We start from the raw sequence: 16,041 nt of genomic DNA, 5'->3' as shown, positions 1-16,041 counted from the left end.
TATCCTCCTGGCTTAACCATAGTCACCATAGGCAGGCAGGCAGCTGTAGATTTAGGATTAAACTGCGGGAAGGCGGGGAGGGAGGATTGCTTACTGCCCTCCCTTTAAATTGTTGGCCCATGAATTGTCCAGTTATTTATTCTGTGTAAAAAATAGACATGCCACATGACTGCACCTGTCTGTCTTGTTCCTTCATGTGGCAGCCCCTGGGTAGGGCTCCAGTTTCCAATAAAGATCTTCAGTTACACATTCCAATCAGGCTGGTCTATTTCTACTAGGCAAGAAGAAGCAGGTGACGTTTTATGCCAAAAATAAACCCAGCCAAGAAAGGAGGGAGAGAGCACAAACCAGCCTTCTGCAATCATGGTTCCTCCCAGAACGTGGGCTTCAGCTCCCAGAATTCTCAGCAGTAGCCATATGAGCTAGGTATTCTGGGAATTGAAGTCCATACATATGGATACCAAGACTGGGGAAAGCTTTTGGAGGCTATAGCTTCCAAACTTCCCATCCAGCTGTTATCACGGTCAGTTGAGGATTCTGGATGTTGAACTTCAAACACATCCAAAGGGAAGTAGGTTGGGCAATATTGCTCTAAAGTTTGTACAACTTATCAGGCAGGATCATAGCATGCTTGAATCCAGCTGGCCAAAGCCTAACACATAAGCTCCTTAAAATCCTATGCTCTGTGAAGCCTCATAAATCAAAAGTATCAAGACTGTGTCCAGGGCTATGTATATTTTTATCACCAAATAATCAAAATCTTATGCCAAATAAAAGCAAAATTCTTCTAGATGAACATATTATGTATACTTCTACACTTGTTTACTGTTTTTGCATATTTTATTCTAGGAATTAAGCAAATTACAGATCCATCATGTGTCATTCTTGCTCAGTCTCATTCCACTTTGAGATTTCAATAAACAATGATCAGACCTCTCAGGAGGTTGCATTCTGCCCCAGACACCAGATTTCTCTGCTTGCACAGTGCATTGACTCAAAGATATACAGTATATACAATGTACATTTCTTTGGAAATCCCTGTAGGAGGCACAAGTCCCTGAACAGATGTTTCAAATATGTTCATATCCAAAACCACTGATTTTTCATCATCCCTCCCTCCTCTATCACTATGTTGCAATCCTTCAAATCCAAGGAGATAAGACACAAGTAATATGGTATAGATATTTGTATTAATTACAGACTTGTGGACAAAAATACACTCAGCTTCTATTACCTTTGTCAACTTAACTCCATCTTAGCTGTCAGTTTCCACATCACCTACTGATGCAATTCTAAATGGTCCTAGACAGGCAGCTGGAGATGTACAGTCAAAAACATTTCACATCCCCCTACATTATTTTTCTGCTCAAAACCATCTCGTTTGTGCCAACACATCCTGTACATACAAATTATCCCTATCTGCTAACTTCATCTTCTCTTTGTCTGTATATATCTGAGACCTGAAATCCTTGGATGAAATATAGCAGATGCACAACCAGTTGCCAGGAAAAGAAAAAGAAAATGAAACCAGGTTTCCAGTGCTACAGGAGACTAATGGGAAACCTTTTTGTTAACAGACCAAGTACCCAGCAATACATTGCCGTGGTAGATGCCCTGCCCTGCCTTGCCAGCTCAAAATGTTTATCTGGAATTGTGAAGTACTGTGGGAGGAACAGAAAGTGGATTGCTCTGTAGCCTCAGATAGTACCTAAATTACCTGAAATGTAGTTAATACTCTTGACGACTGTAGAACCTTTCTGCCTTGTTCTTTAACCTTTAACATGTTTAACTTCAACCATCATTCTCTAGTGTGATATTTTATGTATATATTTATGTGACTTCCACATATATTTTCTTCTGAGACATATTAGAAATTTTCTTGTTTTCCCTAAACAATCCTTTCTTATTTATGGAGATGTTTCAAGCTTTCCTATAGAAATTCAGTAGTTCACACTCCCATCCACCTTAGATTCTAGCAGCGGGGTCTACACCACTTGGGCCTAGAAGTAGCAAATCCAGAAATCCAGGTCCAAAGCAATTCTACTCATTCTTACAATTCTCTATTTAGAAACACATCAGGGCTGGCTCAAACTGCAAGCGGCTTTAGTTTGAGTAGATTAGCTTCCAGATCTGTAACACATAATTGCCCAGTATAGTGTAGCAATGATCATGGGTTTGGGGGTGGGTTAAAAGGGGAAAGCTAGTAACATTTGGACAGGAAAGCAAATTAATAAATAGTCAGTATCTTGTGGATGCATTAGCTCCACCTGGGAGACATGGGATGAAACTTTTGTGAAGTATGGAACAAACCTGCGAAAGCATGAAGCAAAAGTAGGGGTGGCTGCAAAATCCTATACACACAGAGAGAGAGAGACAGAAACTAAATAGATTAAATTGGTTGTTGTACAGTCTGCCATAAATACAGAGGCACAGAAATCACAAGGGAAACTGCAGAGACAAGGCTAATGGGATAAGAACGCTAGAGAGGGAAACAGGCAGCATTGCTACCTTAGCAACATCTTACTGATTTACAGGAGAAAGGGAACTGCAAGCTGTTATACATGCAGGTACCCAAATGCATATAACAACTAAGTATGATGTAAAGTGGGTTGATATCTTACCAAGCTTGAGGAAACATGAGCCAATGAATGTCCCCACAGATTTATTCAGCTTGGCATTTTGTGAAAATAAGTTTGAGTGCTTCGGCGTGCGTGTCGAAGTAACTCCTTGCATATGAGAATTCTGCACAAGAGCACGTACAAATTACTCTGCAAGGTATGAACGGTAAGAGTAAACTGATGGGATAAAGTGAAGGACTGTAGCTACACACACTTCCTGGACACTAAAATGCATCCATCACATGACAGGCATTCTGGTACCCTCTGGATGTTTCTAGCTATACTTTACTATTGACCATGTCTGTCTTGGGCTTCATGATAGTCCAACTGTAGTTCAAAATGCCTGGAAAGCCACCAATTGCCTACCCTGATGTATAGGCTCTCCTGAATAAGTGCCTCCAGTGATCTGAGAAAAGAAAAAAGAGCTTTTCCTCCAGTCTCTTATGAGACTGAGTGTTCAGTAAGGCGGCTTCAAACTTTAAAAATATTACCTAATGGAACTTTATTTTCATGTCTCTCTCTTTACTGAAAGATTTGTGTGTTCCAGATGAGTCTTGAGTTTAGACCTCTCTCTTGGTCGCATCACAATCCTGGGAGCAAGATACAGATCAGTGAGTGGCCTTCTGGTTATCTAGTAGTTTCCCTGCTTTACTGAGCTCCAGCTCTTAGGATCTTTGCATGCTCTTTCCCCACATTATGTGAACAGACAAAGGCATGGCAGCCGAAATGCTGCCCAAAACAAAAACATGTAGCACATCCGATCACCCTCATAACTAGGGCCAGAAGAGGATATAGAAGGGGACAATGCAAAATAATAATAATAATAATAATAATAATAATAATAATAATAATGCCAAATCCAGTCTAAACATCTGGCTGCTGACTGTGCAACCAACCAAAATAATAATTTCATAAGGAAAATGGTGGAAGAGGACGAGAGCCAGCTTGGTGTAGTGGTTAAGGCATCAGCCTAGAAACCAGGAGACCGTGAGTTCTAGTCCCGCCTTAGGTACAAAGCCAGCTGGGTGACCTTGGGCCAGTCACCCTCTCTCAGCCCCAGGAAGCAGGCAATGGCGAACTACTTCCAAAAAACCTTGCCAAGAAAACTGCAGGGACTAATCCAGGCAGTCACCAGGGGTCAAATATGACTCAAAGGCACCAAAAAAAAAAGAAAGAAGAAGAAGTGAATAATAGGAGAAATATAAGTACCACTTCAATTTAAGGGAACAGAACAATTGCACAGCCTCCCAGCAATCAACAGCAAATCCACAAACTTGCTGCTTTATATCAACATAGATAGCCCAGTGAGGGATAGAAAAGGGTAACAGATATCAGCAAAACATAATTGAATCTAAGCCATCCACGTAAACTAGGAGCCAGGCTCCCCCCTGCCAGCAAAGGGACAGCCATACAGTATGTCCTGGAGTAAATGCATGCACTTGTTAGTGCCACCTACAGGAAGTGGCAGCGGTAACTCTTGCCATTTGTCAACTCTGCACAATCAGCGTGTACAATCACCATCTACTTCCTTTGCAGACAGGAAGTAGAGCAGTTTTGGCCACATCCCAGCACCTCTATGACAAGATCATAAAGGGACAATGGCTGAACCCAATCTGGAGTCTGCCAGCAGCAAACTGCAGAGTTCAAGAGAAGCACTGAGTCCTCTCAGACGGCAGAATGATATACTTCTTGCCTTGAATCCTGGTTCATTGATACAGGCCTTCATGTGATGTCTTAGTCTTTGGGCCACAGACCTGCAGAGCCCAGCTTCCTTGCAGAGAGGCATTGGCAGCTGGTGATCTCTCTCCAAAGAAACACTCTGGCCTTCTCTGGCCCTGGTTGTGAAATCCTTGTGAATGCCAGGGTTGGACCTCAGATCTCCTGCAGGAAGTCAACGGGAAAGAGCCCCACTTTGCGGCCAGTGTAGACTTTGACATACCCGTTCAGCTCCTCTCCCTTCTGTACCACAATCTATAGGAGGGTAAGAGAAGTTAGATGAGGCAGATGCCCGCTGAATCCATGAGGGGCTGTCACATTACCATTTTTTCTAGGCAGGAGTCCTTGTTCATGTATGTGGAGGGAGGGAGAAGAAAAAAACCTACCAGTAAGTAGCACATGACCTGAACTTAGAGAAAACTTAGAATCGCTTGGGGGCTGAAAGTTATTCAGATGGTGTTAAAAAATGCTGGGTTTTATAACTATCATGTGGAATTGTCCAGGTTCTCAGTAAAAATCTAAGAGTGATCAGGGTCCCTTAAACTGTTCTCCTCCTAGCTCTGGCTTATGTGGATAATTATCAGATGAAAACCCAAAGGGATCCACCGTCCTTAATTTTAGAAGCATTGGCATATGTGTGTGCATGCACATGTCTATACATGTAAGGGTGTTTTTTATGTGCAGAAAGAAGAAAAAGAAGCTACTGTTGTAGCATTCGTTCACTTAAGTTTTAAAATGTTGCCTGTCAGAAAGGATGTTCAATTTTCATCACATTGATTTGAAAATATAAAACTACTCTGGAGTTTTACATGGGATATAAGACCAATTTGTAGAGACATATGTGGCAATTTTCAGCTGAAGGTGACCTTTCAGCTCAAGATAGAAACATTTGTAAAAGTCTCCATTCTTTTGGCTGTTCAGAACAGGGAATGTGTGTGTGGGGGGGGGGGGGGCATTTATTTATGACTGAACGAAGTACTTCCAAGAGACATACCTGATCCTTTTTTAATGTAATCTGGCCAATTTCTTTGTTGCCCACAAAGGACCTCATGACCTTATGCACACGTTCTCCTGCACGCACTCGGATAATGAAGTTTGGTGGAAAGTATCCAATTTTTTCTCCAATCTCTCCAATTTTCTTCCCCTAGGAAATTCATGCACGAAGTTAAGTTGTAAAGAAATAACGTGCCCCCCCCAAAATTCCCAATTCTATCACCACCAAACAAGACAGGATTAACATACTTATGAGGATTTTTTTCATAAAAAGCAGAGGGGAAAATTGGCAGTTTGCAATGATTCCCTCCTTCAGCATATAAATATACTTTTGCTCTGAGGAGGAAGAGACAAGTAACTAATATTTTGGAACATTAGGTCTTGCCAACATGATATATTTTAATTATCCTCATTCTTCAAAAATGACATCAATAACCCTGCGAACTGTTCATTAAGCCATTTTCAGGAGAGTGAGTATCTTTGCATATTCTAAATGGGGGATGTTAAAAAATATTGTGAGAGAAAAGTGAATGACTTTTACGGAAGGAAAAATTTCAAAAGGAAAAATATAAGCTTAATGTTACCAATTTCTTTGAACCCTTTCATGAAAATATACAATTTTTAAAAAACAGAAAGAGGCTTCATTCATAACACTTTATTGGCAGAGGATGGAATTACATATTGCGTGGTGGGGTAGGTAACCTTTTGATGGTCAGGGACTGGACTGAACATTTTTAAATGTTTGTGGGGGGCACAGTAATTTGGATAATGGTGCGAAGTAGGTAGGAATAGGATTTTATGGAATTCCTCCCACCTTTGCTTGAGCATTTTAGGGATATTCCCCCGATAGTCCCCTGAAGGGAGGAGATGGGCGGGGACAAATTGGATAAATAAAATAAAATAAAATAAAATTTTGTTTAATTTTTTAACCCTTCCCTGATCACGGCTGCCAAAAACTAGCAGCAGAGTTTCACACCACGTTGAAGCAGGACACACCTAAAAACTGTGAAAGCCTAAACATTTGTAGCAGAGTTCCAAAACAAACTCCTCCCTCCCCCCCCAAAAAAATCTTAGGAAGAAACTGCAACAGAAAATCCTGGATTTCTCATGTCTGTGACATATCATTATCATCATCATCATCATCATCATTCCTTGTCCCTAATGATATACTATATGCAACCCCTGGTCACTAAACGTTCTCCCACCTCTCGTTTTCCCTGAGTAACTGATTTCTTGGGAAGAGGGGAGAAACACAATTTTGCCAAGTTTAGTTAAATCATGCAAATGTGCCTCAAGTCACAGTGAAGGAAGATTCCAGCTGGGACACCATAGAGAAAACTGAAACAGAGGAAACTCCAAATATTTTGCCTGTGGCTAACCACTAACGTTTAAAAACTTTAGATTTTAAAGATCAAGAACTTTCTTCAGACATGGACAGGTTTGGTTTTGAGAGAGAAACTCTCTTCTTACCCGCCACCATTCTTCATTGGAGTCGTCAACAATGGCAATTTTGTCTCCGGGGCTGAAAGAGAACACGGGCCCCCAGATGACAATACTGTTGCAAGTCAGAGCTGCTGAACAACCTGAGTGGCCCACCAACTTTCTGGCATTTAATCCCTTCTCTCCCAGTTCTAAATACCTGACCAAGATGGGGGGAAAAAACCATACTTCCCTGATTGTCCTGCCACCAACTCAACAAGGTAATGAGATGCAGAAGCCTCAGCTGAGCACTAGCCCATCCAGCAGCCTGACAAATGCTCTATTCTTTTCTCTCCATCTTGCAAGCATTGGTGGGAGTCTGTATTTATTATTGCCAGTACCTACATTTGCATACATGGTGACCCATTCTACTTGTCTCCCTGTCCTTCTTACACTGAGACCCACATTTAAGGTGCTGGACTGGAACCAAATCCATCCTCAGTCATGGAAGCTCATTGGGTGACTATAGGTCTGCCAGCATTTCCCAGCCCAACCTACTTCACAAGATTGTTGTATGGAAAAACTGGAGGAAGGAGTGCTATATATACCTCCTTGGGGGACAAGTGAGATATACAGTTAAAAGTAAATAAATAATCTTCCCCAGCCCTTTCCCACAAAACAATATAAGGAAGCTACCATGTGAAGTTCTCACAGTCTTACATGGGATGCATGACTTGCACTGAACTAAGAGGGATATAGCAATGGTATTCCACAGGGCTTTGATGTTGCTGAATAAGGAAACTTCCTTCAAGACAAATTATGTCTTGCTGTTTTATTTGGGCTCTCAGCACCCTCACATTATCCCTTACATTAATGTGAATACCATCATAGCAAAGCTTTGAGTTCCAAATCTTTTGTTATCAATGACTTGTTCAGAGACAACTGGGAAAAACAAACCATTTCAAGGCTATCTTCATATGTTACATTTTAGCTCCATACCCCATAGGTTACACACTCCATAGGTTACTCCATAGGTTACTCCTAAGCTGTTCCTAGGTTACCCCTCAGTCTGTGAAGCCAGGAGGCTGGACTCCCTTCTACTGACATGACTTCAACAAAGTATATCAGAAATTCAACCCAGACACTTCTATGTTGGGATTTGTTTCCATAAAGCAGTGATTTCAAGACTGAGTTTGGGATATTCTGATCAATAGTAATAAGACAATTTCATTACTCACTGGAAATCCAAATCATCCTTCTCCAAGGCTTTGAAGCGATAGAGTGCAATAAAGTAGTGAGACTGTGGGAACCCAGTTTGCTGCTTCTTACTCTGTTCAAAAGAAGGGGGGAAAAAAGTATAGTCTCCTTCAAGTCAAACTTGACTCTTGGTGACTCATTCATGCAGTTTTCTTGGCAATGTTATGGAAGTGGCTAGCTATAGCCTTCTTTGGGGATGCTTCTTTGATTTCCAGGCTAGTCTATAGCCTTGGACTTCCCAGAAAGCCCCTCATGCAAGTAATAACCAGGGGTAATCCTCAGGTCAGCTGAAGTCAACTAAGTCAACCAGATGCTGTCCAAGAGAAGAACAAAACACAGTAACATTGATGTACTTGATAGCAACCGGAGAAAGCAGGGTCTTCTTCAGGGTGAAACAAAACAAAACAAGCCCATACAGGAGTTCCCATGCAAGCTCTTCTGAGGACTTAGGATCTTCATTCTGTCTGCATGCATTAAGGAACAGCCACAAATGGGGCATTTTAAGTACCTTCTGTGACGGGCCTGGCCACACAAGGAGGAGCTGGCCATAGGCAGTCATTTAGTCGTCAGTTGGTCACCTCACAGTGCCTCACAGTGCCTCACAGTGCCTCACAGATTCTAGTCTTTATTTTAATTTTTAAATTACATTTTTTTTTTAAAAGGACTTAACCCAGGATTTTCTGTGTGGTTTATAATAATAAATAAATCCACTTTGAAAACAGTAAAAGCTGTTGTTAAAACCAATCTGTGCAATATTTCAAAAACTAAAAGCCTAGAAAAAAAACTGTGTTTCACAGGTATGGTGTTACAGATGGAAGACCCTCTCTGCCTCATTTCAGCTGGCAAAGGCATCCGGAAGAGAGCCCTTCAGAATATTCTTGCTGGCTTCATCCCTTTGAAAGTAAGTCGTGGGCACAGCTCCTGGTTTTCTTGTCCCTCACTTGCATTACCTCACCCCCAGTGGCGGCTAAGTTAAAAAATTATCTCATGACTGTGCTGTTCTTTTGGAAACTACAGATTTAAAGAAATGAGTAGGACACAAAGGTTAGGAATACTAATGCCACATTGCCTTTTTGTTTCCATGCTTATGGACTGCTACAAAGCCACCAGGGCACAGTTATGATATTTTTATTTTGCTCTCAGGTATTCAAGTTCTTGTTAGAAATCTTTAATGCTGGCAAAACACAAGCTCTTTCTATATATACCCTCTACATAATTAGTCTCAGGATGCACAGGGAATCAAAACAGATTATTCATAGGTGTAGAAATAAACATGTTTATATGAGCATGAGTACGCATGCATGGACCTCCAAAGTGGATTTAATCCATCTCTGGAAAGCAGGCTAGCATGCAAGATCTTAGGGTTTGAGGTGTTCAATATTCTGTAGCTACCTAACCTCATACCTCAACAGACAATATAGTCCATAGGTCTTTCTTTGAATCCTTTGGGGGGGGGGGGTATTTTTTGGTCATAAGGGTTAGAAACTATCTTTGAAAGCAAGCTATTTGTTTCAGTGTACTGCAGAACTATAGAAGAATACGTATTCATCATGGTGTTGACAGATTGGAGATTTGAAGTTATCATGAATGTCTTCAACTCTAATTCTGCTGAACTAAAAGGACCTCTCCTGTCACAGACAGAACAATTCTCCCTGAATGGAAAGGGTGAGGTAAAACACATAATCACCCAAGACCAGAAGTAGACAGACCAAGGCAGATCTCACCATTATTTGTAGTAGATAGGCAAGGCTTTCTAATCCTCAGTTATTTGCCACAAGTAGTAACAAAGTGATTCCCCTTCCATTATACATAAACTAAACCACTTGGGGGTAACCAGGAGTAATCTTTTGAAACCTATTCTGTTCTTATGCTCAAAATATACCCCAAATTCTTTCATCGTGTCTGGATGCAGTTCTGATTAGTGGAATCTCCGGTCTTAGGAAAGGAAGGAAGCAAACGAGCATGCTGGAAGTCGCACAATAGAACTCAAGAGACTACTTGATTCTGACCTTGGGCTTAAGAGAATTCGTACACATGAGTGGAATGGCTTAACATCCAGGAACTAAGTGTCTATGTGCCATTTTCCTATTTCTTTTTTTCACCATGCAGTCCTTCCCATTAATGTGAATTGTGTAGGGGAAATGCAGGAAACAGTGCAAAGTTGACCATGCAGGAAAATACAGCCTGCAGCCATTTCAATAATCAGAGCAGCAACTGAGGAAAAGTGACCTGCAGCAGCATGGCACGCTTGTAGGATTTGGGGACAAGGAGGCTTGCAGTCATGTGTTCAATTCAGAAGCAGGAAAGCACATTCTCTCCCTCCTCCCCAATCCCATGCAAGAGTAAAAGGGCAAGCACCTTGTCATCCGGTGCATTCTTCTCCGCCTTCTGTCCTTCTGGATTTCCTGGATTCAAAACAAACAAGCAAGAGGTGTGGACTTCAATTCCCAGAATCCCCCAGCCAAGCAAGCAAGCGATACATTCTGATGGGATGACATAGGGAGAAAATCGGAGTTCAGACAGGTTCCCCTCTCCCAGGGCATTGAAAATAAAATCCCACAAATTGTCATTTCCTTTCCTAGTTTTGCTTCTATGCCTAAAAGGGAGTTATTCATAAATTAACTCTCTCTATCTGTTTTCCCTGCATTTCCGATATTAGTCTGCCTTCTCCTCTCTGTTTACAGCAGTCACAAATTTAGTTCGTTGTGAGTTTGGGTCATAGCATTCATCTCAGCTTTCCTCTTTTCCTGCATTTTTTTCTAGTTAAGAGATAACGCTTGGCTAACTGGCAGCACCCAGCTGAACTTACTTAGGTTTTTAAGCAGAATCACACCTGGTTATAGTTGAGCAACATCTGGAGAGCTATCTGTTGCCTCTCCTGAGACGTCATATGGCTGGAAGTTTTAATTTCTGGGCACTGGGGTTTCCTTTCTTATCAGTGATCTTCTTGCTGAGAGCCAGTTTGGTCTAGTGGTTAAGGTTGTTCTTTATTCGTTTAGTCGCTTCCGACTCTTCGTGACTTCATGGACCAGCCCACGCCAGAGCTTCCTGTCGGCCGTCACCACCCCCAGCTCCCCCAGGGACGAGTCCATCACCTCTAGAATAACTTCCATCCACCTTGCCCTTGGTCGGCCCCTCTTCCTTTTGCCTTCCACTCTCCCTAGCATCAGCATCTTCTCCAGGGTGTCCTGTCTTCTCATTATGTGGCCAAAGTATTTCAGTTTGGCCTTTAATATCATTCCCTCAAGTGAGCAGTCTGGCTTTATTTCCTGGAGGATGGACTGGTTGGATCTTCTTGCAGTCCAAGGCACCCTCAGAATTTTCCTCCAACACCACAGTTCAAAAGCATCGATCTTCCTTCGCTCAGCCTTCCTTATGGTCCAGCTCTCGCAGCCATATGTTACTACAGGGAACACCATTGCTTTAACTATGCGGGCCTTTGTTGTCAGTGTGATGTCTCTGCTCTTAACTATTTTATCGAGATTTGTCATTGCTCTTCTTCCAAGGATTAAGCGTCTTCTGATTTCCTGACTGCAGTCAGCATCTGCAGTCATCTTTGCACCTAGGAATACAAAGTCTTTCACTGCTTCTACATTTTCTCCCTCTATTTGCCAGTTATCAATCAAGCTGGTTGCCATAATCTTGGTTTTTTTGAGGTTTAGCTGCAAACCAGCTTTTGCACTTTCTTCTTTCACCTTCATCATAAGGCTCCTCAGTTCCTCTTCACTTTCAGCCATCAAAGTGGTATCATCTGCATATCTGAGATTGTTAATGTTTCTTCCAGCAATTTTAACTCCAGCCTTGGATTCCTCAAGCCCAGCTTGTCGTATGATGTGTTCTCCATACAAGTTGAATAGGTAGGGTGAGAGTATACAGCCCTGCCGTACTCCTTTCCCAATCTTAAACCAGTCTGTTGTTCCGTGGTCTGTTCTTACTGTTGCTACTTGGTCGTTATACAGATTCTTCAGGAGGCAGACAAGATGACTTGGTATCCCCATACCACTAAGAACTTGCCACAATTGGTTATGGTCCACACAGTCAAAGGCTTTAGAATAGTCAATAAAACAGAAATAGATGTTTTTCTGAAACTCCCTGGCTTTTTCCATTATCCAGCGGATATTGGCAATTTGGTCTCTAGTTCCTCTGCCTTTTCTAAACCCAGCTTGTACATCTGGCAATTCTCGCTCCATGAACTGCTGAAGTCTACCTTGCAGGATCTTGAGCATTACCTTACTGGCATGTGAAATGAGTGCCACTGTTCGATAGTTTGAACATTCTTTAGTGTTTCCCTTTTTTGGTATGGGGATATAAGTTGATTTTTTCCAGTCTGATGGCCATTCTTGTGTTTTCCAAATTTGCTGGCATATAGCATGCATTACCTTGACAGCATCATCTTGCAAGATTTTGAACAGTTCAGCTGGGATGCCGTCGTCTCCTGTTGCCTTGTTATTAGCAATGCTTCTTAAGGCCCACTCAACCTCACTCTTCAGGATGTCTGGCTCTAGCTCACCGACCACACTGTCAAAGCTATCCCCGATATTGTTATCCTTCCTATACAGGTCTTCTGTATATTCTTGCCACCTTTTCTTGATCTCTTCTTCTTCTGTTAGGTCCTTGCCATCTTTGTTTTTGATCATACCCATTTTTGCCTGGAATTTACCTCCAATGTTTCTAATTTTCTGGAAGAGGTCTCTTGTCCTTCCTATTCTATTGTCTTCTTCCACTTCCGCGCATTGCTTGTTTAAAAATAATTCCTTATCTCTTCTGGCTAACCTCTGGAATTTTGCATTTAATTGGGCATATCTCCCCCTATCACTGTTGCCTTTTGCTTTCCTTCTTTCTTGGGCTACTTCTAGTGTCTCAGCAGACAGCCATTTTGCCTTCTTGGTTTTCTCTTTCTTTGGGATGTATTTTGTTGCCGCCTCCTGAACAATGCTGCCAACTTCTGTCCAGAGTTCTTCCGGGACCCTATCTACTAAGTCCAGTCCCTTAAATCTATTCTTCACCTCCACTGCATATTCCTTAGGAATATTAGTGAGCTCATATCTAGCTGATCTGTGGGTCTTCCCTAATCTCTTTAGTCTGATCCTAAATTGTGCAAGAAGAAGTTCGTGATCTGAACTACAGTCAGCTCCAGGCCTTGTTTTTACCGACTGTACAGATGTCCGCCACCTTTGGCTGCAAAGGATGTAATCAATCTGATTTCGGTGTTGTCCATCTGGTGAAGTCCATGTATAAAGCCGTCTCTTAGGTTGTTGGAAGAGAGTGTTTGTTATGCAGAGTGAATTGTCTTGGCAAAATTCTATCAGCCTGTGTCCTGCTTCGTTTTGTTCTCCCAGGCCATACTTACCTGTAATTCGAGGTGTCATTTGACTGCCCACCTTAGCATTCCAGTCTCCTGTGATGAAAATAACATCTCTTTTAGGCGTGTTGTCCAGTAGGTGCTGCAGATCCTCATAGAACTGCTCTACTTCAGCTTCTTCAGCATCTGTGGTTGGGGCATATATTTGGATCACTGTGATGTTAGATGGCTTGCCCTGAATTCGAATTGAGATCATTCTGTCGTTTTTTGGGTTGTATCCAAGCACTGCTTTAGCCACTTTATTATTAATTATGAAGGCTACTCCATTTCTTCTGTGGTCCTCTTGTCCGCAGTAGTAGATCTGGTGGTCATTTGATGTGAAGTGGCCCATTCCAGTCCATTTCAGTTCACTGACGCCCAGAATGTCTATCTTTAATCTTGACATCTCACCAATAACCACATCCAATTTGCCCTGGCTCATAGATCTTACATTCCAGGTTCCGATGGTGTGTTGATCCTTAGAACATCGGATTCGCCGTTCACCACCAGCACCGTCGGCCGCTAGCCGTCCTTTCGGCTTTGAGCTAGCTGCGTCATCACGTCTGGGGCTAGTTGAGCTCATCCTCTGTTCCTCCCCAGTAGCATTTTGACCATCTTCCGACCTGGGGGTCTCATCTTCCGATGGTATACCGACATATCTCTGGTTGTACTGATCCATTTAGTTTTCACGGCAAGAATACTGAGGTGGGTTGCCATTACCTTCCCCAGGGATCACATTTAGTCTGACCTCTCTGTCATGACCTTCCCGTCTTGGGTGGCCCTTCACGGTTTAGCTCATGGCATCATTGAGGTGCTCAAGCTCCAGCACCATGACAAGGTAACGATCCTTTGCTGAAGAGTGGTTAAGGTGCTGGGCTAGAAACCAGGAGACTGTGAGTTCTAGTCCCGCCTTAGGCATGGAAGCCGGCTGGGTGACCTTGGGACAGTCACTCTCTCTCAGCCCAACTCGGTGCAATGTAGACTAGACTCCTCGTGGTGCACCCCAGGCAACGTGACTTGCCATGGCTAAATAGTCTACACATCTGGCTGCTGGACCTCACAAGGATTTCCTAGCAAGAAAAAAGCAGCATGAACACCAAACTGCTATGCCATACGATAAAAAAAAAAAATCTTCTTGCTTCTTCGGTACTTTGTGTACATGAGCAACATCTGCTAAACAAATATAAGTATTTGTATAAGTATAAGACTCTAGACCCTAGAAGCAACAGATTTTCTGAAGTCTGCTAACCCTTACCTCCCTCTGGTATGCCAATTTCTTGTTTGGGGGCTTCTGTTTCTTCTTCCATCATGGCAGCCAAAGGCTAAAATGCAGGAAGGAAAATATATCAGGAAATATTTATTTGACAGTATTTATATCCCACCCTGGGACGCGGTGGCACTGCAGGTTAAAGCACTGAGCTGCTGAGCTTGCCGATCGGAAGGTCGGCGGTTCGAATCCGCATGATGGGGTGAGCTCCCGTTGCTAGTCCCAGCTCCTGCCAACCTAGCAGTTCGAAAACATGCAAATGTGAGTAGATTAATAGGTACCGCTTCGGCAGGCAGGTAACAGCGTTCTGTTTAGTCATGCTGGCCACATGACCACGGAAGTGTCTACAGACAAATGCCGGCTCTTCGGCTTTGAAACGGAGATGAGCACCGCCCCCTAGAGTCAGACACGACTGGACTTAATGTCAAGGGAAACCTTTACCTTTACTATATCCCACCCCAACCAACAGACTTGAGACGGTGCACAAACAAAACACAATACTAACTAATAGGACTAACTCCTATCCTTAACCAACAGTAAACATCAAACCTTAGACTACATGGTTGTCTGCAAGTTCTCATTAGGGGGCACAGGCCTGTTAAAAAAGAATGATTTTGAGCATCTTCTGAAATCACAGAAGGGTAGAACCCAAGATTACCTACAGGAGCAGCTTCTTCCGTAGTGCAGAGCTACTACAGAAAAGGCCTTCCATAGGATGCACATCCTTTGTTGCTGACTGCAATGATACAAGTTAAATGGTACTGTAGTTTGCAGAGTTCCCAACATCAGGGAACTCTGGATAGCAGATTAGTGCCTTAAGGCATTATTATTATTATAATTAGTAGTAGTAGTAGTAATAGTAGTAGTAGTATCATCATCATTGTATCACTTAAACAAAGAGCAAGATTTCCAAGTGCCACAGTCTCCCAATAGCAGAAATAATACATAAGTTAAATGTAAAGTAGCATGGACTTAGGCACTGAGGAGAGAAATAGTTGAACATTTTAAATACTGTGGATTACACAAACCATTTCAAATGGGGACGGTGAAAATGTGGCCCTCCAGATTTCACTGGAGTAACACTCACATCAGTCCCAGCCAACATGAGTAATGGAGAGATACAATGGGACTTGTAGTCTAGCAACATCTGGAATGCTGCATGTCCCCAATGTTTGCTTTAGAATCACTCCTATCTTCATCCATTATTCCAGCCTGGAGAGTCTCTTATGTGATAACATATGCACCACCCTTTTATGTCATGATGTTTCACCATACTGGCTTCCTACATTTTTTTTGTTGTCCTGCCCTTTCTTGCGCTCCTTGTTTGCCATGAGAACACCTGACCGTAGTGTCTCAAAGACAGGGTCATTTCGGTTGGCTGTGAAATAAACAAAAAAGTTGTAAAAATTAGGAAGGTGTTTCTGAGCATG

The 16,041-nt window shown here is 42.4% G+C and overlaps 1 protein-coding gene across 3 annotated transcripts in view; it reads right to left on the bottom strand.

Annotated features, from left to right (window-relative positions):
* Positions 1-3,789: 3,789 nt before the first annotated feature.
* STAC3 (SH3 and cysteine rich domain 3) overlaps positions 3,790-16,041 on the bottom strand; it is a 30,091-nt gene continuing 17,839 nt past the window's right edge. For all 3 annotated transcript variants that reach the window (XM_063296602.1, XM_063296603.1, XM_063296604.1), the window contains 7 exons: positions 15,898-15,989; positions 14,600-14,666; positions 10,362-10,408; positions 7,985-8,076; positions 6,798-6,849; positions 5,329-5,478; positions 3,790-4,589 (listed from right to left, as the gene is read on the bottom strand). In XM_063296602.1, the coding sequence (XP_063152672.1) occupies positions 4,491-4,589; positions 5,329-5,478; positions 6,798-6,849; positions 7,985-8,076; positions 10,362-10,408; positions 14,600-14,666; positions 15,898-15,989 (599 nt within the window). In that variant the 3' untranslated portion in view covers positions 3,790-4,490. The remainder of the gene's footprint in view (positions 4,590-5,328; positions 5,479-6,797; positions 6,850-7,984; positions 8,077-10,361; positions 10,409-14,599; positions 14,667-15,897; positions 15,990-16,041) is intronic.

Source organism: Candoia aspera, chromosome 2 (assembly GCF_035149785.1).
Source record: "Candoia aspera isolate rCanAsp1 chromosome 2, rCanAsp1.hap2, whole genome shotgun sequence".
Classification (NCBI taxonomy): Eukaryota; Metazoa; Chordata; class Lepidosauria; order Squamata; family Boidae; genus Candoia; species Candoia aspera.
Note: the sequence above shows the minus strand (reverse complement) of the source record. Positions and strands in the feature narration are given on the sequence as shown.